Below are 27,074 nucleotides of genomic sequence, written 5' to 3' on the forward strand. Positions count from 1 at the left end.
GTTTTTGGAGTATAGGTCTTTCACCTCTTTTATTTATTCCTAGGTATTTTATTACTTTTGGTGCAATTGTAAATGGTGTGTGTGTATGTGTATGTTTTAATTCCTCTTTCTATGACTTCATTGTTAGTGTATAGAAACATTACCAATCTCTGGATATTAATTTTGTATTCAGCCACTTTGCTGAAATTGTTTATTACTTCTAGTAGCTTTTTTTTTTTTTATGTCTTTAGGATTTTCTGTGAATTGGATCTTGTCATCTGCAGATAGTGACAGTTTAACTTCTTTACCAATATGGATGCCTCTTATTTCTTTTTCTTGTCTGATTGCTGTGGCTTGGAATTCTAGTACAGTGTTGAATAAAAGTGGTGAGAGTGGAGGGATTTTGAAAAATCCCCTTTCTTTTTTTTTTCTTTTTTTTTTTTAAAGATTTTTATTAATTTTTTTGACAGAGATCACAAGCAGGCAGAGAGGCAGGCAGAGAGAGAGAGAGAGAGAGGAGGAAGCAGGCTCCCCACTTGAGCAGAGAGCCCAATGCGGGGCTCGATCCCAGGACCCCGAGACCACGACCCGAGCCGAAGGCAGAGTCTCTAACACACTGAGCCACCCAGGCACCCCGAAAAATCCCCTTTCATGTTTCTGCGGATAATTTCTGAAATGACCAGTCAGAACATCATCATTATAATTCTTCACATTTTTTTCCAATCTTTTCATAGAGTTGAGCTCTTTTGATTTTCACCACAGCCCTGAAAAATAGGTAGTGCAAATTTTAAAGTCCTCTTTTAAAAAATAAGTACTTAGATAAGGTCAACATAAACCCTTGAGCTGTAGTGCTAACCCAAAATGTTTGTCCTGATTCCAGATTTACTGTTAGAAGTTACCCAAGGCGGGGCGCCTGGGTGGCTCAGTGGGTTAAGCCGCTGCCTTCGGCTCAGGTCATGATCTCAGAGTCCTGGGATCGAGCCCCGCATCGGGCTCTCTGCTCAGCAGGAAGCCTGCTTCCTCCTCTCTCTCTGCTTGCCTCTCTGCCTACTTGTGATCTCTCTGTCAAATAAATAAATAAAATCTTAAAAAAAAAAAAAGAAGTTACCCAAGGCAATCAAGTTATATAATAGATTAAGAAAATGAGACATACAGAAGTTAAATGATATGCCCTAAGTCATGAAGAGAATGAATGCCAGACCTAGAATGCAATCTCCATTCTTTTGTATCTGAAACTTGTACTCTTTTTGTTAGTCCGCTCAGAAGTGGTACCTAAATACTTTGCATTAGTGTTTTAACAAATATGCAGACTCTTTAATTCACTCTCCAGTAGATAACATAATTTTTACTAAGGTGTTCTTTGGAATTGATGAACTATATTATCAGTTTTGTCCTTGTCTTGCCTAAGGATGCCTCTGAGGCAAATTAACACAAGGCTTACTTAGTAAAAAGGTGTTTAAAAGAGTAGAGTCACTCAAGTACATTTCTTTGATGAATTTTAGTGATTTAAAAAGGAGCTATGAAAACTATTTTTACTGTGAAGTTTTGGATGGCATTTCTGAGATATAAATGGTTTAAGAAAACTCTGGAAGGTATTAAATGGTAACAACATTTTGCAGTGGCCAAGCAAATGCATTAGCTTAATTACTTTCCTTGTTCTTACTGCTAACTGATTTCATTTCTGAGATAAATCTTGCCTATAATAATGTTTATCTTGACCATTTACTATTATCATATAATCATCTCTTTCAAAATGTTTCTTATGTGATAGTTTACTCATTAGTTATTAAAGCATTTAACATCATATAGTAAGCATAACACAGACTAATCATTCGTGTATTCCACAGACATTTGCTGTGAGGCTACCATGTGTCAAGCCCTGAGTACCAATATAGAAAAAAAATGGATAAAAATCCGTAGTCTAGGGTACATATAGCCTTGTTTAGAAGACACAGTTCATTGGATTATGGACATTGGGGAGTGTATGTGCTATGGTGAGTGCTGTGAAGTGTGTAAGCCTACGATTTATAGACCTATACCCCTGGGGCAAATATTACATTATATGTTAATAAAAATAATTAATAATAAAAAAGGCACATTCCAAATTAACCAAAAAAAATTTTGCTGAACACCTATCCTCTGTCAACAGAGTCAGACTAAGGAATGTGAGCACTTAGAGCAGGCTAATACATGGGCACCTCCTCAGATTCATAATCCTTAAGGGCTTGTTGAATTATTTAGTGGAGGCAGAGATAACAGGATCTTTTTAATAACAAAAGTTGTACATGGTTTTTGTTGTTTTTAATCAAGGATCTATGAACCATGCACATTGCTGATAATGCTCATATGAAGCTATTTAGAAATTAGACAATAAAAAGTCCTTTATCTTGGCATATAACACTCCTCCTCTCAGTTTTAGAAACCTAGTATGTGAGTTGGGAGCTTTTGACAAATGTTTGGTGCCTGGGTATAATCCTTCTTGATACATGAATCAGTCCAATCAGCCTTCCCTTATTCTAAAGTTCTCTGATCACTCCTGAGAAATTTGGCATTTCTGCTTCTTTTAATAGTTAATGAGAGCTATCCTTTTGCACAGTGACAAAACAAAACACGGTTTTATCTGCTTGGGGGTGTCTTCCCTCCCTAGATTCGCTTTGTCGTTGATTTGCAAAGCAAAGAAAGATAAAAACTCTGCTAGTGATAAATGTTCGCCTCTTTCATGTTATCTATCCTGCAACTATCGGTGCTTTTTCACCAAAATGATTATTCTTTATTGCAATGCAGCATCACATAGTAATTACTGAAGACACTGAGTGAGAATCAGAGTTCCAGCTACATTTGGCTACATGCAGACAGCATCATCCGTGATTCTTGGTACCCTTGGCCACCGCATGTTCTACTCAGAAGTGCTGTCCCAGGTCCTGAATGAGCAGCTCTATGGCCCCCACGTCTAGATTCCCTTGGGGCTCCTCTGGGGCGTCTGACTCTCCAGCTGGCCCGCCTCCAGTGCCTGGTGGAAATGCAGGCGGATGATGTCAATCTTGGTCTTACCGTCCTGCGGTATCTGCTGGGCCTCCAGCCCCAGCTTCCAAGCCTTGGGGCTACCATCGCTGTGTGTCTGGATCAGGTTTTCTGACCTCCACTTCACCTTCAGCTTGATGGCCAGATAAATGTAGACCATCTATGCATTGCCAGATTTCCACATGTGCAGGCAATAGTGGTCACACATCGAGACCCACATCTCTTCTGGGAACCTGGTGAATTTCTTTTGACATGTATAGGAAGACACTCCCAGAAATCACAAACAGAAAATTGTTGTGGAAAAATGATCCATTTCAGAAAAGAGGAAAGGGAGTTATGATCTTGGGCCTGGTGTCAAATCAAACTATCTCCAGTCAAATTCATAAGTTATTGGTTGGGTTTCCATGCCTGAAATCTCTTTTCACACACTAAAATATCAAAATTAATTATAACAATAGAACACAAATGCATACTTTTAAAACTACTATGTATAAACACAAAGGTGTAAAATCTATATTGCAAATACCCTTTTGGGAGAAGTTTTTTCTGCATGGGCTGGATCTAATGATAGTTGTACAGAAAATGGCTTTTTTCTTATAAGCCCAGACTCTTTTTTTTTTCCTTTTTCTTTTCCTTTCTTCTTCTTCTTTGTTTTTTTCACGGACCTTCAAATTGCATTTCAAGTTGGAGTTATCCTTTGGAAAATTCCCATTACTGATTCAGTATGCCAAAGACCTCCAAAAGTCTGAATTGGGTAAGGAAGATCACTCATGGCATCTTTTTCAATGATGCCTTGCTCACTTTTCAATGGAGATTAAACTCCTGTTACAAACAATAAGCTTTCTTTTCAGTGCTTTCTGCTGAATTTTCTAGAAGAGTATTTTATGCTTTTAAATCAGTGCTTATAATTCATCCCAGAAATCTAACTATAGACCAATGACTTCTCTTCTTAAAGAGATAAAAGCAGCCCCTTTTTTAAAAATGACACTCAAACTTATATTTAATAACTGTCTTTTGCTTTATTCTGTTCACATGTGACCACTTCAAACCCAACACTTGGTTTTCCTCTTTTGACTTTGCTCTTCTTTTACTACCTAGATCAATAGAGACTTTCTCCCAATAGTACATACATTTTGATCTTCATCAGGTAGGTATATGTCAGTCCTCAAAGAGATTATGGCTTCCCAGCACCAGGACTGGGTCCTCCCCTTTGATTGTTCTGTCTGTGCTGGGGTTCTGCCAAGGTCCTGTCACCCCTGATGTGTCCTTACGCCAGAAATTCTAAGTAGGCTATATGTTATGTATTAATAAACAGAGGGGCTGCTTAGAGCCTAGGTTGTGGGTAGTGAGGTAGGCTGTGTCTGGGTTAGATTACAACGAATGCTTTTCTTGATTAGTGATATCTGCCATGGCAGCACCTTCTAGACATGTCTAGAATGGGGACACTGGGGGAAGAGACTTCATACCAGCCACAGGCTCAGGCAGGGTCAAGGAGTACATTCCACCCTTGACTCAGGCAGCTGTTCTTGCTTCCCAGGCTTCATTGTCTCACACACTGTGTAGCTGAGGAGGCATTCTGAAGGCCGTGAAGGTACAAGGAGTTTCCCTATGCTCTGGAAGGACCGGCATAAGCTCCAAGCTAGAGGGAGCTTGGAAGAACAACTCATGCAGGGCTCCATAAGGGTCTGCAAGTTGTGGGCTGTGCTGGCCTTAGCTCCTTTTCCTCTGGGTCAGTTTCATCCTGAGAAAGATAGCTGGCTGACCGATTCCTGGATAAATTTTAGAGAAAGAATCAAAGTTTTGGCAAGAGACTTCCATGCACAGGGGACAGGACATGAAGAATCTCGGGGGCATGAGAGAAGTCATACATTCTGGAACCTGCGAGAACTACTATAGTACTCAGTTGCAGGGTGTGGTGAGAGATGAGCCTGGACACGTGGGCAGGGACCAGATCCCAAAGAACCTTTCAAGCCATGCTAAGGAATTTGACAGAATCCTTTAAGTGATAGAGAGCCACAGGAGGATTTCAAGCAATTTTCGCAAGAAAACTGGCACAATGTGGAAGCTGGATTGGCATTGGGATGGGGGTCAGTCTGGAGGGGGATTCCAATCAAGAGAGGATTGCAGTTTATCAGATGACAAAGTATTGAATCCTGAATTAAAACAGTGGCTGTGGAGATGGAGAAGAAGGATAAATGTGAGAGTGATTACTGGATAGTGAACATTAATGCTGAAACTTGTTTTAAGGGGAAGGAAATATTTATACATTTGACAGTTGGAAAAAATAGTATGGCTTAGTAATAAAAGATGTAATTATAAAAAAGAGAGCAGGGGCATGTGGGTGGCTCAGTCAGTTGGACATCTGACTCTTGGTTTTGGCTCAGCTCAGGGTCTCATGCGTTGTGGGACCCAGCCCTGTGTCTGGCTCTGTGCTCAGCGGGGAGGCTACGTGAAGATTCTCTCACTCTGCTCCTCTCCCATTCGCCCACATGCCGGTGCGTGTGCGCTCTCTTTCTCAAATAAACAAATAATCTTTTTTTTTTAAGATTTTATATATTTATTTGACAGAGATCACAAGTAGGCACAGGCAGGCAGAGAGAGAGAGAGGGAGGCAGGCTCCCTGCTGAGCAGAGATTCCCAATGCGGGGCTTGATCCCATGACTCTGGGATCATGACTTGAGCCAAAGGCAGAGGCTTTAACCCACTGAGCCACCCAGGCACCCCAACAAATAAATCTTTTTAAAAAATTATTAAAAATAAAAAGTAATTAAAAAGAGCAGTAAGAACTTTGAAAAACAAAAGCGTTATGAAAACATACACAATTTTACCATTTTGTGATGGCCTAGACATAGTTTGAGAGTTTAATATAAAAAATTTCTCCCTGAAGTTATTCATTACTCCTTTTCATATGTTTTAAGAATTTGGTATTTTTTGTTTTGTTTTAATAACGGTTAAGCTGTGTCCACAACCTAATGACCAAGTACAACATTTTGATGATGAAGAGGGGGCAAGAATATTTTCAAGTGAACTGATTCCTTTGAATATCAAATTTACCAAATTCAGACCACCTCTCTCCTTTCCCATATTCCACATATTTAGTAACATTTCCTGGTGGGTGGTTAACATGAGATTGCTGATTAATGAATGACCTTCCAACTGTGAATGGACTAGGCACAGTAACATATAACTCATTGGTAAAGCAGGAGAAAATGATGGGAAAAGTAACCCACTACTGGGTTGCCCTGGGTTTAAAAATGACTCTTTAAGTACTTTGTGAGCAAAACGATTCATGAAATAAACAATACACTTGGGTAGGCATTGTAACAACTATATTAAACTCCTGTCTTACTCCGTTTTTGGAAACTGGATGACAGTATTGCACATTGCAAATGAATTGGGAACTGGAAAGCTTAGTGTTGATTCCTTCAAATGTCGAAGTCGTTATGGCATGTGCCTTATGGGGGATATTTCTTTTTAATGAACTATGCCTACTATTCCAGAAAGCTTGAAATCTATTAAGGTAGACAGACTATAAGTATCTGAAGAGTGAATATTAATATCTTTAAACAATAATTGCTATTATTAAGCCCTGTCTTTATGTAGGGATTCTGAATCCTAGTGTAATCAAAGAAGTTGGGCAAACTCAGCTAGCTCATAAGTGCAGCTTACTGCATTTAAACACTGGTCTTGCTCTTCTAGACACTGAGCTTCAACATCATGCCTCCCCTGGATATGCACTAATTCTTAAATGGCTGGGGCACACAGATGCTCTAGGAGTTCACTTAAAATTAGAATCTAGAGTGTACTTTCAAATTCATAACAATGGCTATTTCGAGCTCTGAATGTGATGATCATAATGAACTTTCTTCATTTGGTGAAATCTACATAGCTTTTAAATTATAGATCTTAATAGCCCAAAGGAATTTTAAAATTACTTATTTAATAGGGATTCTTGTTGGCAAACTTACCCTAGGAGTATCTGTATCTCCCAAGGAGATGAGAAGTACTTACTAGAAATTTGTTGGAGAAATTTGGTCTACTCCTTGGAACAGGGAACAATGAGGATTTTTGTCACCTCTTCTGAACAATTACAGCTCCTTAGAGGAAATTAAGTAGAAGTAGTGCCAACATAGTTATTAGCACCAGAAATTTGATAGGCGTGCCCCCGAAGGAAAGCTGTAAATTACACTGAAGTAATTCTGAGAATGATAAGGCTGTCACCATCGAACCCAGCTGTTTATTTTTATACAAAAAGAAAAATATAGTATGGATTAAAAATTGGAAGACGATGCTTGAGACTTTAGATTCTGACTTACTGTGCTATTAACAATTTTTGAGTATGTAGGGTATATAAATATATTTCTCTGTTTAAATGTATAAATTTGTGTTTATATATTTAGATATATTTATATTTGTTTGTCATTATGTAAGTATAAATAGTCATAAAGTTTTTGAAATACATGCTATAATTTTGTAGGCAGGCCACCATGAATTATTTCATAGTTCTAAATACATTCAAAGTAGGCTTGCCGTTACTGACATGAGCTGCAGCCTGAGTGTGGGGCCAACATCTCATGGTACAAAGCAGTAGAACTTGTGTTCTTGCTGGTCACCTGGATTCTGTTCTTTCTTTTCCCCAAGAGAAGATGTGAATATGCAGGCCCTTAAAATGATTAGCTATGTACCTACCAGAGGGTTGGGCACCTTTATATTAAAACGTTATCTAAGGGGTTTAAGGGACTGTAAAGAAAGTCATGCGTATGATAACTATCTTCAACATGTGTTTGTGTCCTTGGTGTCCCTCCAGTTTGGGTAGTGGTGTGGATGAGGTTGGCATCCAGTGCTCTTGTCTTTGGTAGAGATGAGGACAGCACGAAGGGTGGGGTGGGGACTTTGGAGCAAATGTGGCTCAGAGTTGGAAGGGGGCTGTGGTGAGCTGATCAGAAGCCAAGGGACTCACAGAGTACTGTGAGATAGGTCCAACCCAAGCCATAACCATGGCCTATGCTAATTTTTACACCTGAAATCAATAGAACACTATGTTAACTATACTGGAATTAAAATTTAAAAGAGAGAGGAATGCTGTCTTTAAAGGCAAATCCATGGGACACTAGGTGTGGTGCATAAACAATGAATCTGAGAACACTGAAAAAAAATTAAATTAAAAAAAAATACTAAAGGCAAATCCCATGGAGTTGCTAGCCACGTGACCAAATTTCCAACTGGAAACAGAAAGAAGTTTGTCCCAAAGGGGATTAAATAAAAGGGCTTAGCTATAAAGGAAAGGGATGGAGGCCCTTTCCATAGGCCACATGAATTTCAAGATCAGGCCCTGAAAGCAGGCCTTCCCTCTGAACAGAGAGTGAAAGCTACCTTCAAATCTTTGAACCAGATCAAAGACAATTTAATGTAATGGTTTTACATTAAATTTTACATTTTAATAGTTAAAAGCAAGGACCCTACACTCAGACTGCCTGAGTTTAATCAATCATGTGACATTAGGGAAATCACACAATAATTCTCTGTCCCAGAAAAATGGGAATAATACTGTCTACCTTGTAGACTTGTTTTCGAGATTAATTGAGCTAGTTTATTTAGAGCCATTACAATAGTACTTTGCAAAAGGTAGATTTCATTTCTTAATAGGTGTTAGAATAATAATAACAACAACTATATGTACGTGTACATATACATGGTATATATGTGTTTATGTATACGTATATGTATGTGTATTTAAATGTATATATAAATATATGTGTGTATGTCTGTATATACACACATATAAAAACAGATATAAATGGTTTATATATATAAACATATACCAGTCACATTATTATTACTATTTTGACTTTTCCCAAGCAGAGGATTTCAGATGATAACATTGGGCATTTGGTGTGTTTCTTAAGCCAGTTCCTACTTGCTGAGCCCTTCCTTCAAACATCAAATATTTTAGAACACGTAAAGCACAGGTGCTCTGGTTTGGAATGGGGGTGCCCGCTGCCTCTCTCTTGGACTCCCACAGAAACCTCAAGATATCACCATGGAGCACTTTTTGAAAACTTGGAAAGAATCCGTGGCCTGGTATCAAGACCTTGGATCAGGTCCTCTTTGCCATTACCAGGCCGTGTACCCTTCAGCATGTTCTCAATGGCCTCGGTTCCGTGATCCGGGCACTGTAACGAGCTAGATGAGTTCAGTAGTTTTCACACTCTGCCACTCTAAGGCCCTGAGAGTTCGCAAGAAGTGTGTCCCAAGAAGTTTTGGGGAATGGGTGGCGAGGAACAAGCTGTATGAGCAGAGGGAACCCAAAGACTTCAAAAGCTAAGAAGAGAGGAATATACTGAGATTTCATGTATTTGTTTGAAGAATGAGTACCGCTGCTCAAGAAATTGGGACTAGATGATCAAAGGACCTTCAGTGTCAGTTATTCCCTAGTGCCTCATGGAACCAAAGGAACAGAAATGAGAACACAGATGAAAGCAACAAGTACTGAATCTGATGAAACCAAGTGAGGGGCAAGCTGTGTGGACTAGTCACAAGGTGCTGTGACCAGGCTGTTTCTGTATCTCTGATATTCAGGGAAAAGACAAAACCTCTGTTGCCTGAGTTTTACCTAGATCCTTTGGTCTCATTGTGTTTATGGGAATGGAGACTGGCACGATGATAATTAAGTTTGTGGATCAATGAGAAATATCACAATAGGGATATTCTACACTTCAACTCAGAAGACAACTACAGTAAACAATTACATTGTTATGTTGTGGGACTTTTCTTGGTGGTTAGTGATTTCAGAAAATATGTTCCTGCCAAAGCAAATGTCAAATTACAATTTTCCATTTACGATTGCTACGTTGCTGCTAGAGGTGTGTGTGAACTCAGAAGCTCTTGACTCAATAGAGAGTTGACAATGAAATGTATTTAGGTCAGTCACGTTTCCATGTTCCCTCTGGGCATAACACCTGTAATGGATTAGTGAGCCCGTAGGCCAAGATTATGGCTTGGATTGGACCTATGTTTAGTCCTCTTCATTGTCAGCTTGTTAAAAGCAAAGGAAAACCTAGAAACGTATGTGAATATATGGTGTGGTAACGTCAGTTTATCAGTAATTTCGATAACGATTACTATGCAAAAACAAGGGCGGATTACCTTACAAACTTCACGTGCAGTATGAGATGAAGGCTTCCCAGTGACTTTTCTCTCTGATTCTGTCTCCCTTCCACCATTCGGAGCTCTCACTATCGTGCCATCGTGTGTGTGTGCGCGCGTGCGCGCGTGTTAAAGTGTAATATTTTCTGTCTCACTGCTGAAATTCGTTATCTTGGAGCAGCATCACCCGTTAACACTCCAGTGTGGCTTCGTTTGTCAGATTACGTTTGGAGAGTTGGGTCCTGGCAGCTGATGCCAATGACAGGAACAATTCAATGGGAAATAGAAATGGGAAAGGTCTGTGGCGCAGAGGTGGAAAGGACATCCACATAGAGACTGAAGTGGGGAATTTTGGGAGCAAGGAGGTCCTGTGGGTCCCCACAAAGGATGAGCTGTTGACTGAAAGATACGCAAGTGGAGGGGGAAATGCAGAAGCCAAATTTTGCCCACTGGTGACCTAGCACGGTGCCTTGTACGTAATCCATCTTCAGTAAACTATGGCTAAGTCAAATTATTTTTTGTCCTCACATGGTTTTGGTAGAACTCAAGTTGAGATTTAATGTGCTTTCGTTATTAAAAAGATTTGTGTATGGCTTATTTTTTTTTAAAATCAATTTTCATAAAGAGGCCTGATTTTCTCTTTTAAATTTGTTCAAACAATGTATTTTGTGCCGTAAAGTTCTTTTTGAGGAAACATACATCAAACACGAGCCATAAGTAAGTCTTCCTTTAATAAAACTGTTCCTGTTATAGTCATTGAGTAATACATCCACTGCAAGCGTGCTATTTTTTCACCAATAAATGTGCACAGCTCTGATTAGAAGAGGTGACAGATACACATCTACTTCAAATGGTGAGTTAGACCGTGTAGGGAGAAAGGGTGTATTTTATTATGACAGGTTTGTAATTATGAAAGCTCTGAATAGCCCCATTTAAAAAAAATGCTTTTGAGAAAATGTAATTCTCTAACTTCTCTATGTGTTAAGGTGACTATTGATTTCAGAAAAAAGTACATTCTGAGCACCTTTCTCCAGTGGTAACAGAATCATTGTTTCACAAAGCATTTTGTGTCAGTCTTCTGAGGAAAAAACTTTAAAAAGCATCCTTTCCATACTTTTTTCTCCTACCCAGGATTTGCTCACATCTACTTTCGGAATAAGCCCACAAATGTTACAATATTTTTACAAAGGAAAACAGAAGATATTTCTCAACCCAAGGGCCTTCGTCTAAGCCTTAACTCTTGTTCATTTGTATCTCTGTTCAAAAGCACTCATTTTTTAAAAGAGCGTATCTACACAATAACATTTAAAAATGAGGTTTTTCAAAAAGCTTTAAAAATACAATTCAATTATCACCTAACTTATTACAAGATTTAATTTAACCTTTCCTATTCATTTTCAGGGCTACGGCGACACACAGGGGCCAGATCATTTTCAAAGATGCTTTAGCCCAGCAGCTGTGTGAACAAGGAGGTAAGTAAGAATCATCTCTGACTCCTCTATGTTGGTCATGTCAAAATTATTCGTGGCAGGCCCAGTATTCTATGTACTGAGTAAGTATTTCATTACTATTACTTGATCACGATGCTTTAAAAATGGAATTATTGATCCCTTCATATCCCTAAGAATTACATATTTAGTCATTGATAAATATCTGTAGACTTCTGAAAATACTAAGTGTGAGCAAAATGAACCAAGAGAAAATTTATCTTCTTTTACTAATTTTTTTCTCAAACTAATTACATTTAGTTGTCCTGGAAATATAAATCTTAGAGTTTTAGAATTCTACAGAAACATATCAGCTTAATTTACCACTTAAATTTCTTGCCAAATTTGTTGAAAATGTTTCTATTTATTGCTTTTAAACATGCCCTTGTGTTCAGTATTTATGTTCTTGTTTCAATTGTGTGCACCATTAATTTCAGATTTGTGAATAGATACTGTATCATTTTAGATACATTAACTAATGGACATTAAGTAGTCACATTCAATGACTTCTACTTTGTGAGTGCCTCATACACATCCTAACTTTCACCTATACCAGACACAGATGCATATATGCACAGGTACACACATGTACGCATGCCATGAAACGGTGGAAACAGGATCCATGCCCCAACACAAAGTTGTTCACTTTGCTTCCTGGGCTTCTACCTGACTTCGTTTGTGTCTTCATTGTAGCACTTACTGCTTCACATAGAATTTTCCTCTGAAAAAAAATGAATATTACCCATCAGAGACTGAGCTTCTCAAGTGTAAACTATATGCCTTTAGAGCTCTGTGGTTCCCTGGAACCTGGCATATGACTATTCCAAAAATGCTGATAGACTGAATACAAGTTTTTTTCAGCCATTCATCTATTCATTGATTAAGCGTTTGACAATGAATACATTTCAAGCTAGTCTTTTTTAATGTCATGCCATTTTCACCATCATCATAGGTCTAATATCCGTTTTTATTTACACAGCGATATTTTTGGGAAATTTGTTAGCTTAAGAATTACATTTTTGAATTTAAAGGAAATTTCTACAGTCTTATTTCTGTTAAAAAGAATCTAATGGGCCTAGGAAAGAAATGAGGGAAAATTATATCGGTTTTTGAAAGGCCTAAAAAAATGCCATTCATTATTGGTAGTAATACATACATCCTCAATATGGCTTTACCTAGGTAATGTGGTACTGGGCGATTATTACTGGTAAACTCCTGATTGCTTACATATATAACTCTTGAATCAGAAAACCTCATTCTAATTATAGTTTCAAATATATTATCAGGGTTCTTGGGTTGAGCAGATTTTTACTGTGACTTTTGTGAATGTAAAACTGTGATAGCCTTTGTAGTAAGCTCAAGATATCTATCACAACGCAGATCTTTTTCCAGACTGAGAATGTTCACAATACTGAAAATATAGAACACTGTATAACACAGTGAACATTAATGTCCTGAAAAATGCATAGTGTCAGAAAAAGATATGTCTAATTTTATTAACATTTAACATTGTTTAAAAGCTGATCTCTTTTAGGCTTTGGATTTTTGAGTCTTTTCTTTTGTAAATGAATTGTTGGAATGGGTTCACTTAAAATGAAAAGAAAAAGATAAGAAAAACCAGTGGGAAAAAAATTCTCAACCAGTGGGTTAGAAAAAGAAGAAGAAGAAAAAAGCCTTATATAGTCAGATAGCACACGAATATGATTTACACAATGGTAGATGTGCATATTATTAAAAATACTATTCAGCCCAGGACCAAAGAAAAACACTGAGCTTTTCAACAGTACCTAATCAATTGAAATCATATCAATCCATCCAAGATACGGTGGAAAGAATACTAACAAGAGTGATGGCTTCCTGCTGTCAAGAATAATAAGGGAAATAATTGGTGCTATAAACCATAGATCTATTTTGGACCTATCTACTTGTAATTAGAACATTAATTATCTCCTTAAATAAAATAGCATAAATTTAACGTGTTATAATTTCCTATGCATTGGATGGAGAATATTTAATGCATTTATGAGAGAGGAAAAAATGACAATCAGTATATACCAAAGCATAGTGCCTTTCAATTACAACATTGTCAGTAGGTTTGTTGATTTTAATTAAATTAAACAATTTAAACAAAGCAAATTTTGCTTTGTGGAGCTTGGGGACAGCTATTATTATAAGAATGTATTGGTGGCTAAGCATATCGACAAAGTAAAAGGATCAGAAAACATACTAGTCTTGAATGGTCTGTCATCTCCATCCTTTTCCTTAGAAGACATTCGCTGAAGGATTTTATTTTGTAAACGCGTATCTAACACCTCCAACACCCTGTCTTCGCTCACAGTGCTAAATATGGCTATAAAAGTAAAGAAAGACCCATTTCTGTTCCCGAGGGGTGGGGTATAAATGGCAGATCACCTACCCTTGCCTGGGGGCTTTAGGAAAGGCTCCTCAGGGAGCAAGTCCTGAAGGGTCAGCAGCAGTTTAAAAAAAAAGGAAAGGAATTCCATCTATCTCCTTCCCATTTCTACTGACCCACCTTGGATCAAACCCCATCATCTCCTTGGGGCTTTGCTTCATAGCCGCCTCTTGGAATTTCCGGCTCCCACTTTCCCAGCACCTTAATCAAGGCTGCAACAATGAGCTTTCTTAGATGGAAACGTGATCTATCATGTCCCTTCTGAAAACCCTTCAATATCTCAATTGGAGGCAATAGTTCATCTTCAAGGTAAAAATCTCTACTGCTTATCACAGCATACAAAGAAAATCCCTTACAATGTGGCTTCAATTTGCCTCCGCCACCTCATTACTTTTTTTTTTTTAAGATTTTATGTATTTATTTGAGAGAGAGAGAGAGGGAGGGAGAGGGAGAGAGAGAGGGAGTGAGAGAGGGAGTGAGAGAGAGAGAGAATCCGAACAGACTCCATGCTGAGTGTGTTGGGTCCCCCAGTGCTGGGTCCCCCAATAATGGGTCCGTGATTAAAGGAGCACGACTGATACAAAGCAGAGGTCAAGCAAAGCTTTATTTCACACCAAGCATCAAGAATCAAACCGACCATCAAACCGACCGGTCGGGGCCACCCTTTACAGAGAGGGCGAGCCCTCCCTGCCTCACAGACTAACTTTTATAGAGCAAAGGCCATGTGGTTGGGCCTGGCCACGCACAGGTGGCCAATGAAATTGTAACACAGAGAAAACTGCACAGTCATGCTAGGTCACACATAAGTGACCAATTGAATTACAATTCACCCTAGAAGATATTTGAACTAGCCTATCACCTTGGTCAGAATTGGCGCCCAAGTAGCAGGGCCCACATTCCTTGGTAGCTAGGGAGACAGTATGTGCACTTTACTGATTGGATGTCTCCACCTGACCCGACTCATCCCTGAATTCGGGCTGTTATCTCGACCTGACCTGACCCACCCTTGTATTTGGGCTTTGTTACCTGGGACTGGTTTCCCCCCCACCCACTTGCTTTTAAGTAAGTTCGCCTGGGGGGGTGGGTCAGGGTCAATTTAAGTTTTACTGCATAAACAACAAAATGGCCGTTCAACCGGGTGGGGCCGCTCTGGCTGAACAGGCCCTTACAGAGTACAAAGCCCGACACAGGGCTCAAACCCATGACCATGAGATCACGACTGAACGGAATCCGAGAGTCAGATACTTAACCGACTGAACCACTCAGGTGCCCCTCCCTGCCTCATTTCTTGTCATCCTATTGGTTCTACCTTAAAATTCCCAGAATGCACCTCACTCCATCACCCTCATAGTATTTACACACACTATGCCTCCCATTTTCTTGAGCTGGACCAACTTTATGTGGCTTGTCTGGGTCACTCAGTCTTTCAGACCCTGCTTGGGTATTGCCTCCTCCTGACGAAAAAATATCTCTGATCTCCCTCAGGCTCCTCCGGAAGCTGATCCTGGAGTCTCATACATGGTTACATAACCCTTGGACATATCTCTCAAGGCACAATAATAATACAAATGAAAACACTGTCAGCACTGTTAAATACCAGACTCCACTCTCCCCATTCATTCTATACACATGGCTTCATTTCATGTTTACAGCAACCTTCTAAGGAAGGAACTACTCTGACCTCCACTTTAAAGATGATGAAACAAAGACACAGTGAGGATAACTTGCTTAAGGTCACACAGCTAGAAATTGGCAGAGCTGGGACGGGAGCTCGGGCAGTTTGGCTGGTAGCCCATGATATTGACCCTCATGTGACACCGCCTTTCCAATGAAGCACTTACTTCAGCATGCACTCATTTAACTTGACAACTATTTAATGCATGTTCTAATAAGAACGTGATCACAGGTACTTCATCTGCCCTCAGATACAGGCTCCTTGTGGGCAGGGACTGTGCTTTTTTATTACCGAATTGCTAAAGCCTCACACAATGGCTGTATGCACCCAGTAAATGTTTACTGAATGAATGAATGAACAGTTGAATCAAACTGGTCTGATAGATATGGGAAAGAAGAAGCTACCCAGCAGGTCATTACAGCTAAGCTGGGAAGGTGAGTGGAACAGGTTGTAAAGGGCCCTCTATTTGCTCAGATGTTTAAACCCTGTTCTGTGGGCAAGTTGGAAATAGGAGGGTGACATGAGCAGTCAGTGTCTTTCTAAGAAAGCTGGGGATGGGGCATGGGATGGGTTGCAGAGATAGGAGTTGGAGGAAGCTAAACACAGTAGTAGGCTGCTGTGTCACCCAGGTGAGAGCTAAATTTTAAGCTAAATGAAACAGTTAAGCATCTGCCTTTGGCTCAGGTCATGATCCCAGGGTCCTGAGATGGAATGCCGCATCGGGCTCCCTGCTCAGTGAGGATCCTGCTTCTCCCTCTCCATCTGCTGCTCCCCCTGCTTGTGTTCTCTCTCTCTCTGTCAAATAAATAAGATCTTTTCTAAAAAATTGGGGTCTTGGAGACTAGAAAGAAGGGGATATGATAGAGGGACTTCAGAGAAGATGTGATCATTGTAGGGAATAAGGGCAGGAAGAGGGTCCAGAGTGATTTTGTGGTTTCTGGCTTGGGTGATTCAGTGGCCACTGATGCCAGGGACTGAGAGAAGAAATGAAGAAACATTATAGGTGTTTGGAAGAGAAAATAAAGGACTGAACTTCAACACGTTGTCCCTGAGGAAGTTGCTTTCCACCCTGCAGGACTCTCCCAAGAAACCTGCTGGGACGAGAGGCTGATCTGAGAACAGTGAGCATGCTGGTTTTTAGGATGGAGTGTGCTCATCCAAGGAGCTCCTCGGGAGAAGGGAGGAAGGGCCCCAGTGTGGAAGGCCGGTGATGGCACAGGAGCAGGAAGAAAAAGGAATTATGGAGAAGGGACCAGCGTGGGAGACCGGGAGACTCAAGGAAGACATCTCAACATGGTAGAGGTGTTCAACAGGGACAAAGGCTTCTGAAATACCAGAGAGGTTGAAGTCTGAGAAAAGCCTTTAAGATTTTGCAGTTAGAAGGTCATCGGCAATTTGACTATAAACCATCAGCGATGGTTTCAGGAGAGGCTGGACCACCTGAAGCTGCCTTGAAGTCTGGAAAGTTCTTGCCCAGGCTTTGGAGACATACAGGCAAGGGAAGAAAGATTACTGTGAATTGAGAAGTAAATGTGAAGCAGTGTTTAAAGTAGAGGCTTTGAAAAAAATCGAGAGTTAATGGGAAGGTAAGAGATAGGGCAAATGGAGGGGAAAGCAGACTCAAGGGAAGGGTGAGCACTCTCTCTTTCCCTCCCACACCCCCTGGTAGAACCAGAACATATCTATGACCATCCAGTGCCTTGTAGCCAAAGACCACTAGGAACACTTCTGGAATTGACAGTTTAGGGTTAGTGCTAGTTCCAGGATGGAGAAGGCACGCCATGCAGCCATGGGGCATCTCAATAAGAGGATGTTACCAAGGAATTACTATGAGATTAGGGCCTCTATCTCATGACTTTGGCTAGGGTTTGTGGAAGTGGGGCTTTGCTCTATATTGGATGCTCTAACCAGGAATTCTGGTTAGGGATCTCAATAAATCCTATCTGTAGGGAAGGCAGACTGGAGTGAGGGTAAACTGTAATTGGTGAAAAGACAGTACAGTCACCACTGTTAACCAGGAGAAGGGGATGCTTGGTAGACTGTGAGTTGGACAGTGTTCTGGGTAGGTCTGTGTTCGGGTATAATTACAAAGTGGCCCTGTGTCAGTCTTACCGATCACGATCCCAGAGTGGCTTTGTCTGCAGTTGATGTTCCGTGAAATCTTTTTTTTTTTTTTTTTTAAGATTTTGACATAGAGAGCACAAGCAAGGGGAGCAGCACATAGAGGGAGGGGGAGAAGCAGGCTCCCCACTGAGCAGGGAGCCCAACAAGGGACTTACTCCCAGGACCCTGGGATCATGACTCGAGCAGGAGGCAGATGCTTCACCAACTGAGCCACCCAGACGCCCTGTGAAATCATTTCTGTTCATTGGGAGAACAGCAAGACCCAGCTGTGAGCGCCAGACCAGCTCCTGGATGCCAGGGGCTGCTTTTCCTTTCTTGAGGCCCAGAAGAGAGTGCTAGTGCACAGTCATTTACTTCTGGATTCAGGCTTTGTCATGACTTTGGAATGGACCCAAGCTCTGGGTAACCTTATTTTCAGAGCCTGGACACAGAGTACAAGCTCAGTTAATGATAAAGCGGGAGGGATCTTGCTTTAGCAAACTTCTATTCAAGGTCAGTCAGTGTGAAATCAAAAGTCTGAGCAAATATATCAGTGTAGTCAGATTGTGGATGTTAAATTTTTTTCTTGAAACTTAACTGTATTTTCTAAAATTTTTTTTATAGTGAACTTATATTATTTGGGTTATAAGGAAATAGCAAAAGTTTCTCTCCCCTTTCCCCAAATAACAAATATAGAGTTATACTTAACAAGGAGGAGGGACAATTCTATTGAAGCAGATGGACTTCTGAGAACTGCAGGAAAATTCTAAACCACAACTCCCATGCCTCTTCCTTTGTGAGGACTTGCCTGATGCTCTTAACATGATTGGTCTTGGTGATGTCATAATTATTTATTTAACTGTGCATGCCCTCCCATTAAAGCTTCGGAGGGCAGAAACCATGACTTGATTTTCTGTCTTTCTGAACACCCAACAATGCTTGGCATAAAAGCAGACATGTTTGCTGAATGATCACCTTAAACGTTTTACAGTTGAAAAATCACTGCCCTTCCTGAAAAATCTCCTTTAAAACCCTGACCTTAAGCCATAGAACACCATGAGTCAGTGTGGCTGTAACAGAAAGAGTGTCCCTAAGGAATGTCCTTTACGCTGACCTCAGTTTGAAAAATGTATGCATCCCCATTTTTAGAAATCAGAAAATTATTCACAGATTTTCATCCAAACACTGATGGGTCCCCTCAGTGCTCTTGGAACATACTCCAAGTTCAGAGGTTTCAGGTTTTCGCCTTGAATCATGAACTCCTGAATAATTACAAACACATCTCTAGCTGAGCTCTGCTGACGGGTCGCAGTGCTTCTGAGGAACCAGAGAGTTCTCATTTCTAGTCTGGGTGGGGGTGGGGAGGTGCTAGGTTGTTTTGAAAGTGGAAGATGCTTAGGTTCATTCACCAGCAGTAGACAATAAAGAACGGAATTCATTGAACATTCAGTACTCAACAGGGATTGTGGAATGCCTTCTGTGGGCCCTGCACTGTTCCAGGCTAGATCTTGGGACACATCAGTGATGCAAACAAAGGTGCCTGCTCTCCTGGAGTCTATATTGCAGTGGAGAGGAAAGAAAGAATAAATATGAGACATAATATATCATCAGACATTATGCATGTTAGGAGGTGGTAAACGCTATAGGAAAAAACTAAAAATGGGGCAGGATAAGATGACACAGTTGGGTGGAAAGAGAAGAGGCAGATTACAATTTTAAGGTAGAAACCAAGTCAGGTGGTTTTCACCCAGAAGGTGACAGTAGAGCAAAGACCAGGTAAGGGAGCTAGCCACACAACTATCTGGGGGATTGTCTGAAATGCCGCTAAATGATATTATCTTATTTTTTTAAGATTTATTTATTTATTCTAGAGAGAGAGAAAGAGTGGGGGGAGGGTAAGTAGAGGGAGAGAGAGAGAATCTTAAGCAATCTCCCCACTGAGCAGGGAGTCTGAGGTAGGGATCACTCCCAGGACCCTGAGATCATGACCTGAGCTGAAACTAAGAGTCAGCCATTTAACCGACTGAGCCACCCAGTTGCCCCGCCACTAAGTGATTTTAAAGACAAACATCGTAGTGTTTTGTGAACTACTGTTAGAGGTGATGAGAGTAATAGGCAAATTCAGAATAGACTGAAAACCAGAAAGAAATTAGGGACGGTCAGTCTTTTACAGGAATTACTATTGAGCAATACAGAAAGAGCTGCCGACCGAGGTCATATCCCTCAGAATCATCTATCAGGAGTCCTGTCGAAAATGTTGAGATGACGGATGCCTAGGGAGCTCAGTGGGTTATGTGTCTGCCTTCTGCTCAGGTCAGGATCTCAGGGTTTTGGGATTAAGCCCTGTGTCAAGTTTCTGCTCACTGGGGAGTCTGCTTCTCCCTCTTTCCCTCTCCCCTGCTTATGCTCACCCTCTCTCCATCTGAAATAAATAAAAATCTTAAAAAATAATAATAAACAGAAAATGTTGAGATGAGTGTGGTTAGTTAATGTATCAACTGGAGATGAGGGCATATTTGAATTTATGCTCTGACCCTGCACCTGTCAGTTCCTCCTTGTAGATTAGCAACAAAGCCAAGCAAGTTAGCTTGACAAAATAAACACTACTCATCTATGGCTGGACTAGAATCCAAACCTCAGGGCTCACCCCCCAATGTCGGTTTCATTATACAAAGTAGATTCTTAACATTTAACAAGTAGACATTTAAAACCCTGTGGAACCCAGCTTCAGTAAATAAGAATCATTGCCATTGCCTCCTTTCCCTGAACACCTAGGAGAGAATACACACTTTCTGAAGCCCTTGTAAGACAGAGGTGGTGACTGTGAAGCTGATGTGGGCGTTCTCAACATGGCTGCTGGTCCCACAGTGTGCACACGTCCCAGTGGGGGCTGGGTGGGGGTGAGGCGGGGGGAATCATGTATATTCATTGGCCTGTGAGCTTCTTGGCATATCCCCTTCAAACACACACGTTGATTATTTAGCAAGGCCAGATGGCAGGCTTAACGGCGGACAGCAGTCATGCCCTGTAGTGCCCCCAAAGGATGCATGCCATTTATAAACCGTGCTGGAACTCTCTGTTGTTGGGTTGATGGAAGTGGTTATAACCAAAGGCAAATGTTTTATGTCAGGGGAAGGGGTCAGGCGTATAGTTGGAGACAAAAACCTTGGCTGCTTTCTGCCATGGTCAGCAGTTGCTCTGCTGTTCATCACTCTGAACAGAGGGGTAGACAGAGGGGCTATACGTTCTAAGGGCTGCTGGACCCCGAGGGTGGACAGTGAATTTACTTCATTTGGGAACTGAAATTTTTAAATTCTTTCTAACGAGGACTAATGAACGTTTATTTGAGCTGTGGGATGGAGGGAGATAAAAAGTTCAGTAAATGAGTCCATAAAGTGAAAGAGGGATTTAAATTACCTAGATATTTTTCAGCACATTAAGAATATGTGATGGATATGGTAATTAGCTTGATAGTGGTGATTATTTCACAGTCTATACATATATCACAACATTGAATTGTATACCTTAAATATATACAATTTTTATTTGTCAGATATACCTCAATAAAGCTGGAAAAAAAGAATACCTTTTATAACCAAACATGGTATGAGGTTTTTTTTTTATCAGATCTACCAAAATCTACCCTTGCCTATTCTTGCTTATTTGGTAACTTATATTACTAAATGTTTTTCCAATACCCTAAAATGCAAATTTTTTTATTAATCATACTATGCAAGTCAGAATCAACTAATAGAATTGGGTTCAACCGTATTTACTTTAATAGTTAAAGTGAAAAATAATGATGCATTCCATTTGAATTTACCCAGTATTTAAGTTTTTGCTTTTCAAAGGCTTGTTTTCCCCATGGCTATTCTAGAGTTTACATTTCCGTTCTGCAGTACAGTCGCCTTTTCCTGACATCCTGCCTTTGTAATTGACAAACGAAGAGAGCTGAATTAGGAGACTTTGGTAAAACCATCCAGGAAACCTTACTCTTGCTTCAGGGTCTCACAAACTACCAATAGGGGAGGAACTGAAGCCCTCCTTGGGGATGGGGCAGGCAAAAAGTTTTCCTAAGCGATCCTGAGGACAGATAAGATTTAAAGCAACATCAAAGAGCTGACTCATGGGGCCACAGTAAAATTTCTTGCTACTGGCCCTAGGTGCATCTGACCACTTTTTTAATTTCCTAAAGAATGATGTTTTGAACTGGTGCTGTTTATCCCAAGATGATTGAACCTAGATTTAAACGTCCTTCTTTTCAGTTCTCAGGGTTATATACATTCCCACTTGACAGCTTTATCTAGTCCAAAGTCAAAACACCAGGATTTATGCCCAAGAAGAATTTGACATTGAGTTATTTTGGATCGAGAGAAGTACACTTTCTACTCAAGTTGCTATATAATCTGCTGGATTCCCCCCTATTCTGAAGGACAAAAAGCCTAGAGGGGAGCAAAGCTGGACTGAACACACCATAAATTACAATTTTATTTTGGATTGCAAGATACTATTTCATGCAACCTATTAATCCAACCGTAATTTTACATTCAAAGGTTCAGTTGTTTAGTGTAATAGTTAATATGGGTTTTCATAATCAGGTTTTTAAGAGTTGGAATTCATTAATATTAATTAATACATAATGTGCTGTGTCCCATACTATTCCCAAGAGCCTGGCATAATATTCTGTGCCCAAAGGAACATGGTCAAGTTGCGAAGGTTAAATGCAAAAGTGATGTGCATAGGATGGTGGTTATCACAGAATACTCACTGAATGTTAACTGTCATTATTAGTACTAGGATTTTTTTTTTAAAGATTTTATTTATTTATTTGACAGACAGAGATCACAAGTAGGCAGAGAGGCAGGCAGAGAGAGAGAGGAGGAAGCAGGCTCCCTGCGGAGCAGAGAGCCCGATGTGGGACTCAATCCCAGAACCCTGAGATCATGACCTGAGCGGAAAGCAGAGGCTTAACCCACTGAGCCACCCAGGCACCCAGTACTAGGGTATTTATATTTGGATGCCATTTAGGTCCATTTAGGTACCTTAAACTCAATATATTCTAAACTGAACTTGACTTTTCCCCAAATCTGGGGAAGCACTTTCCCTACTCCTGAGCAATGTGTTTAATTTTCACTTTATGAACCCTTCAATTTCTGTAACTTTATAGCCTCTGTAACTTTATAGCAGGAGCAAACTTCAGACTTCAGAACATGCACTCTGCTCATTCTCACCTGGACTTAGTTCTATTCTGACCCTCATTTGTCATCGTCTTTGTGTTTTCCCCTTTATTAACTTGTTTGATTGGACTTTTTGGTTTTGTTTTCTTGTGATTTTTGCTTTTGGGTGTTTTGGGTTTTTTTTTTTTTTTTGGTTTTTTGTTTGTTTGTGTTGTTTTGTTTTGTTTGCGGGGGTGGGGGTGGGAGGAGTGCTTTTTGGTAAACTGCCTTGTATCTATTTTAGAACAAGGTGAATTTTGCAGTGTATCCTTAGACATATAAAGGAAAGTGAGAAGTGAGGTAACATCAAGATGATAACAGAGATTCATGTGACCAAGACAGGAGGGAACAGAGAACATTCAAATTTCCTAACAACAATGTCTTGCTGGTATTATTAGTGCCCAATAATTACTCTCTTGTTGGTGTTATCATTACCCAATAAACTAACATCTTTGGAGCAGCCGTGTGCCAGACGTGCTAGTCAGGGGATGCAGAGATACACAAGACACATTCTCTAGCCATACAAACTCACAATCTGAGCAGCCCTCATTTCCACTCCAGCTTCTAGGATTGTGAGATACAGACGGATTACCTTTCCCCCAAATGGACCCCTTCCCCAACCCATAGGAAGTTAACTCTTCACTTAGCGTAGAGAGCTTCTATGACAAAGTGCGTTCAACCGCGGGCTTAAATGGTTAGACGTACATTTCTCCATCATAAATCAGTCTGGAGGCAGGTGAGCCGGGGCTGGTGGAGTGGTTCTGTGATTCCATATCGGGGGCCCAAGCTGGCTGCTCCAGCACTTACCATGTCCTAGAAGGAAGGGTAAAGGGCCAGGGAAGCATGGCCATTCCTTTAGAGGGCATCACCCATCCCTGAATGTGACCCAGGTCACTTCTGCTCCTCCTTATGATCAGAGCTTAATTCCTTTGTCACAGGACGCTGCAGGGGACAGTGTGGTAGATACTTCTAACTGGGGGCCACAGTTCATTTAAAACAAAGAAAAGGAGAACAGATGTTGGCAGACCTCTGGCAAAGCTCTGCTCACATTAGCAACAAGATTTCTTCTTCTTAGTAGTAGTGGTATTAGTAGTGTAGTAATTGTTATTAATTATATAATGATGGTGATGATCCTAATAATATTCCTTCCTATCTCTGATTATTAGTTAAAAGTCATATGCGTTCAGCCTACAGGTCAATTTTTAGCTCTACTTCTCCTCTGCCCCATCCATGAACTTCATCTCCTCAAGTTCTCTAAGGTCTTAAGATGTTTTTAAAAAAATTATTACACAGTGATTTGAGGAATTTGAAAAAATTTTAAAAAACTATCTACCAACAATTCAGATGGTATATTGTTCTGATTTTTCACTTTAAACTTTTATTCATATAGGCAAAGTTTTGAAAAATGTATGGTTATCTCCCCCAGAAAAGTTCAGGGCATGAGCGTAGCAAGACAAGGAGTCACAAGTGTGAGTATGTAAGATTTCATTATTGACAGCTTATGGTAGAATAAATCTTACCTGACAGAGTTCTCTGTTCCCCCATTTGCAGATTATAAAGATATATTTTAGTTTTTCTCCTATTCCATTTATTTTACAATATGACAGATGATAAGTTGTTATGAGACACAAATCGAATTGAGATGGGAAATGGGGGGAGGAGAAGAGAAAAATACCTTCTAATATTGCTGGTTCTGTGTATAATTTAGCTGTCTTTAAATACTAAGGAATTTTTTATACTGATCGTAAGTCTATTCCTGAACACAGAGAGAACTATTTTCACTCTGAATTTATAACATTTTTGGAAGCTTAATTATCATACTTGAAGGTCAAATGGTTCTTTATTGCAATAAAATACAAAAGTAATAAAGAAATTATTCCTGGGGAGATGAAAGTCTAGGTTCATAGCTCATTAAATGGTAACTTCACAGACTGTGTCTAATTTGTCATATTTAGCTTTGGAAATTTCATACATTTGAATTTCAAATTAGGTGAAGAGATACCTGAGGCAAAACTACCTAGGGCCTTTGAATTCTAAAATGATCCGGGAGATATAGTTCCCATAACATAATACCTTTATTTGTAAGAAGTGCCTGTCATCACATGTATATTGGTTGCCAGACTCAAAGGCTTTTTTTTTTTTAGTAATCAATAATATTAACACAAAGCTCATCAACCACTCCCTCAATTTGTTTTTATTTTTATTTTCCATTTTTATTTTTTTTAAAGGTTTTATTTATTTATTTGAGAGAGAGACAGTGAGAGAGAGCATGAAAGGAGAGAAGGTCAGAGGCAGAAGCAGACTCCCCGTGGAGCTGGGAGTCTGATGCAGGACTCGATCCCGGGCCTCTGGGATCATGACCTGAGCTGAAGGCAGTTGCTTAACCAACTGAGCCACCCAGGCGCCCCCTCAATTTGTTTGTGGACAGCACTTCCTTTTTCTTCTCAGCATATTGAAATTTCTATCCTTTGTACTCAATTATTTGTTGAAAATATTGGCAGAAACATATTTTGAAGGAACATGATTACTTAGAAGCTTCCCTCCAAAATAAGTGAGTTGAAACATCAACACTTTTGTCCAAAGAACAACCTTTGGGTGAGTTAAACGTAACCTCATTCTTTCTAATGTGCCTGTTCTAGGCTGCTGTGATCTTGTGAGATGCGGTGTTCTCAATTTTGCAAAAGCATAAACGCAGAAATGCTTTTTTAAGAAATGAAGCTTTTCTTTCAGCATGTAATATGTCTCTTAGACAAATTGATGGGAAGAATTTCTGCTTCAATTTAATATTGAAAAACTATGTAATGATCCATGTTTATGATATTTACTTTAGAACACCCAAAGATGTAACCTATGGGAACGTGATTAAGAACAGCATGACTATGTGGTCACGGATCCAAATGAAATCATAGAAACTAATATGAAATTAGACATGTTTACTGCCTTTTAAGTTTATCAAAGCATTCTGGTCTTCCATTTCCTCTTTCTTTAAAAGATTTTATTTCTTTAACTGTCAGAGAGAGACAGAGCACAAGCAGGGGGAGCAGCAGGCAGAAGGAGAAGCAGGCTTGCTGCTGAGCAGGGAGCCTGATGCGGGACTCGATCCCAGGACCCTGAGATCATGACCTGAGCCAAAGGCAGATGCTTAACCGACTGAGCCACCCAGCACCCCTGATCTTCCACTTCCATCAACAAAGCTCAACTGTTGCTCTCTTGCCAGTGTCATAAGACAAATTGTGACAGGCTGTGAGGCGCTCTAAATAGTTGGAGATAATAGAGAAAAGGTATTTAGCAAAGTGAAAGGTAGAGTTCACAGGGTAACTCTGAGCGAAGCAACAGCCAGGCATTTAACATTAGTTGTGTTTAAATGTTTGGAAAGGGATTGATAAGTAGTTATTTGCATAATATGGTGAAGGTCAGATTAACCAACTCACTGTGATTGGAAAATAATACGCTATTAAAAATTTCCACCCCCCCCCCCCACAAATGAAGAGATTCCTTAGGAGAGAACCTGTAATTCTTGTGATTCCAGAACCAATGCCAACACCTAGATGCGTGAACATATATGGGCTAAGTGTTTTTTCCATTTACTCAACAAAGTATCAGTACACATTTTTTTTCTACTTGATTTTAAACAAATCAACGGTAACCTTGTTTAAAGAAACCAAGAAACATGTTTTTCTTTGAAAATTTTGCTACAGAACTTGTTTTCACGTTAGGCCTATTCAGTCTCTGTGATAGGAATTGCTTGTTTTCATGTGAATTGGGTCCCTTTCTTCACAAGTGTGTCACATAATAATCATTCACCTTCACTCTCTCTGCCACAACTGTCTTTATAAAATCTGCATTAGTACAGATTTCATTGTACTCATTGTATTCATTCAAGGCAGTTCCAGTCTTGTTCTTACAACAGCTCATGGAGATTAGTAAACCATTTCAAGAAGAGCACAGCTGAATAAAAAGGAAGCTCTACAAGGAATTTTTATTTCCAGCGTATCTTAAAGTACCTTCTGAAAACAGTGATTCAGGGGCGCCTG

The 27,074-nt window shown here is 40.0% G+C and overlaps 1 protein-coding gene across 2 annotated transcripts in view; it reads left to right on the forward strand.

Annotated features, from left to right (window-relative positions):
* Positions 1 to 27,074, forward strand: part of LOC111155225 (reelin) — a 505,959-nt gene that overhangs the window by 194,924 nt on the left and 283,961 nt on the right. For both annotated transcript variants that reach the window (XM_022515343.1, XM_022515345.1), the window contains exon 4: positions 11,548 to 11,618. In XM_022515343.1, the coding sequence (XP_022371051.1) occupies positions 11,548 to 11,618 (71 nt within the window). The remainder of the gene's footprint in view (positions 1 to 11,547; positions 11,619 to 27,074) is intronic.

This window comes from Enhydra lutris, unplaced genomic scaffold (assembly GCF_002288905.1).
Source record: "Enhydra lutris kenyoni isolate GAN:26980312 unplaced genomic scaffold, ASM228890v2 scaffoldscaffold40, whole genome shotgun sequence".
Taxonomy (NCBI): Eukaryota; Metazoa; Chordata; class Mammalia; order Carnivora; family Mustelidae; genus Enhydra; species Enhydra lutris.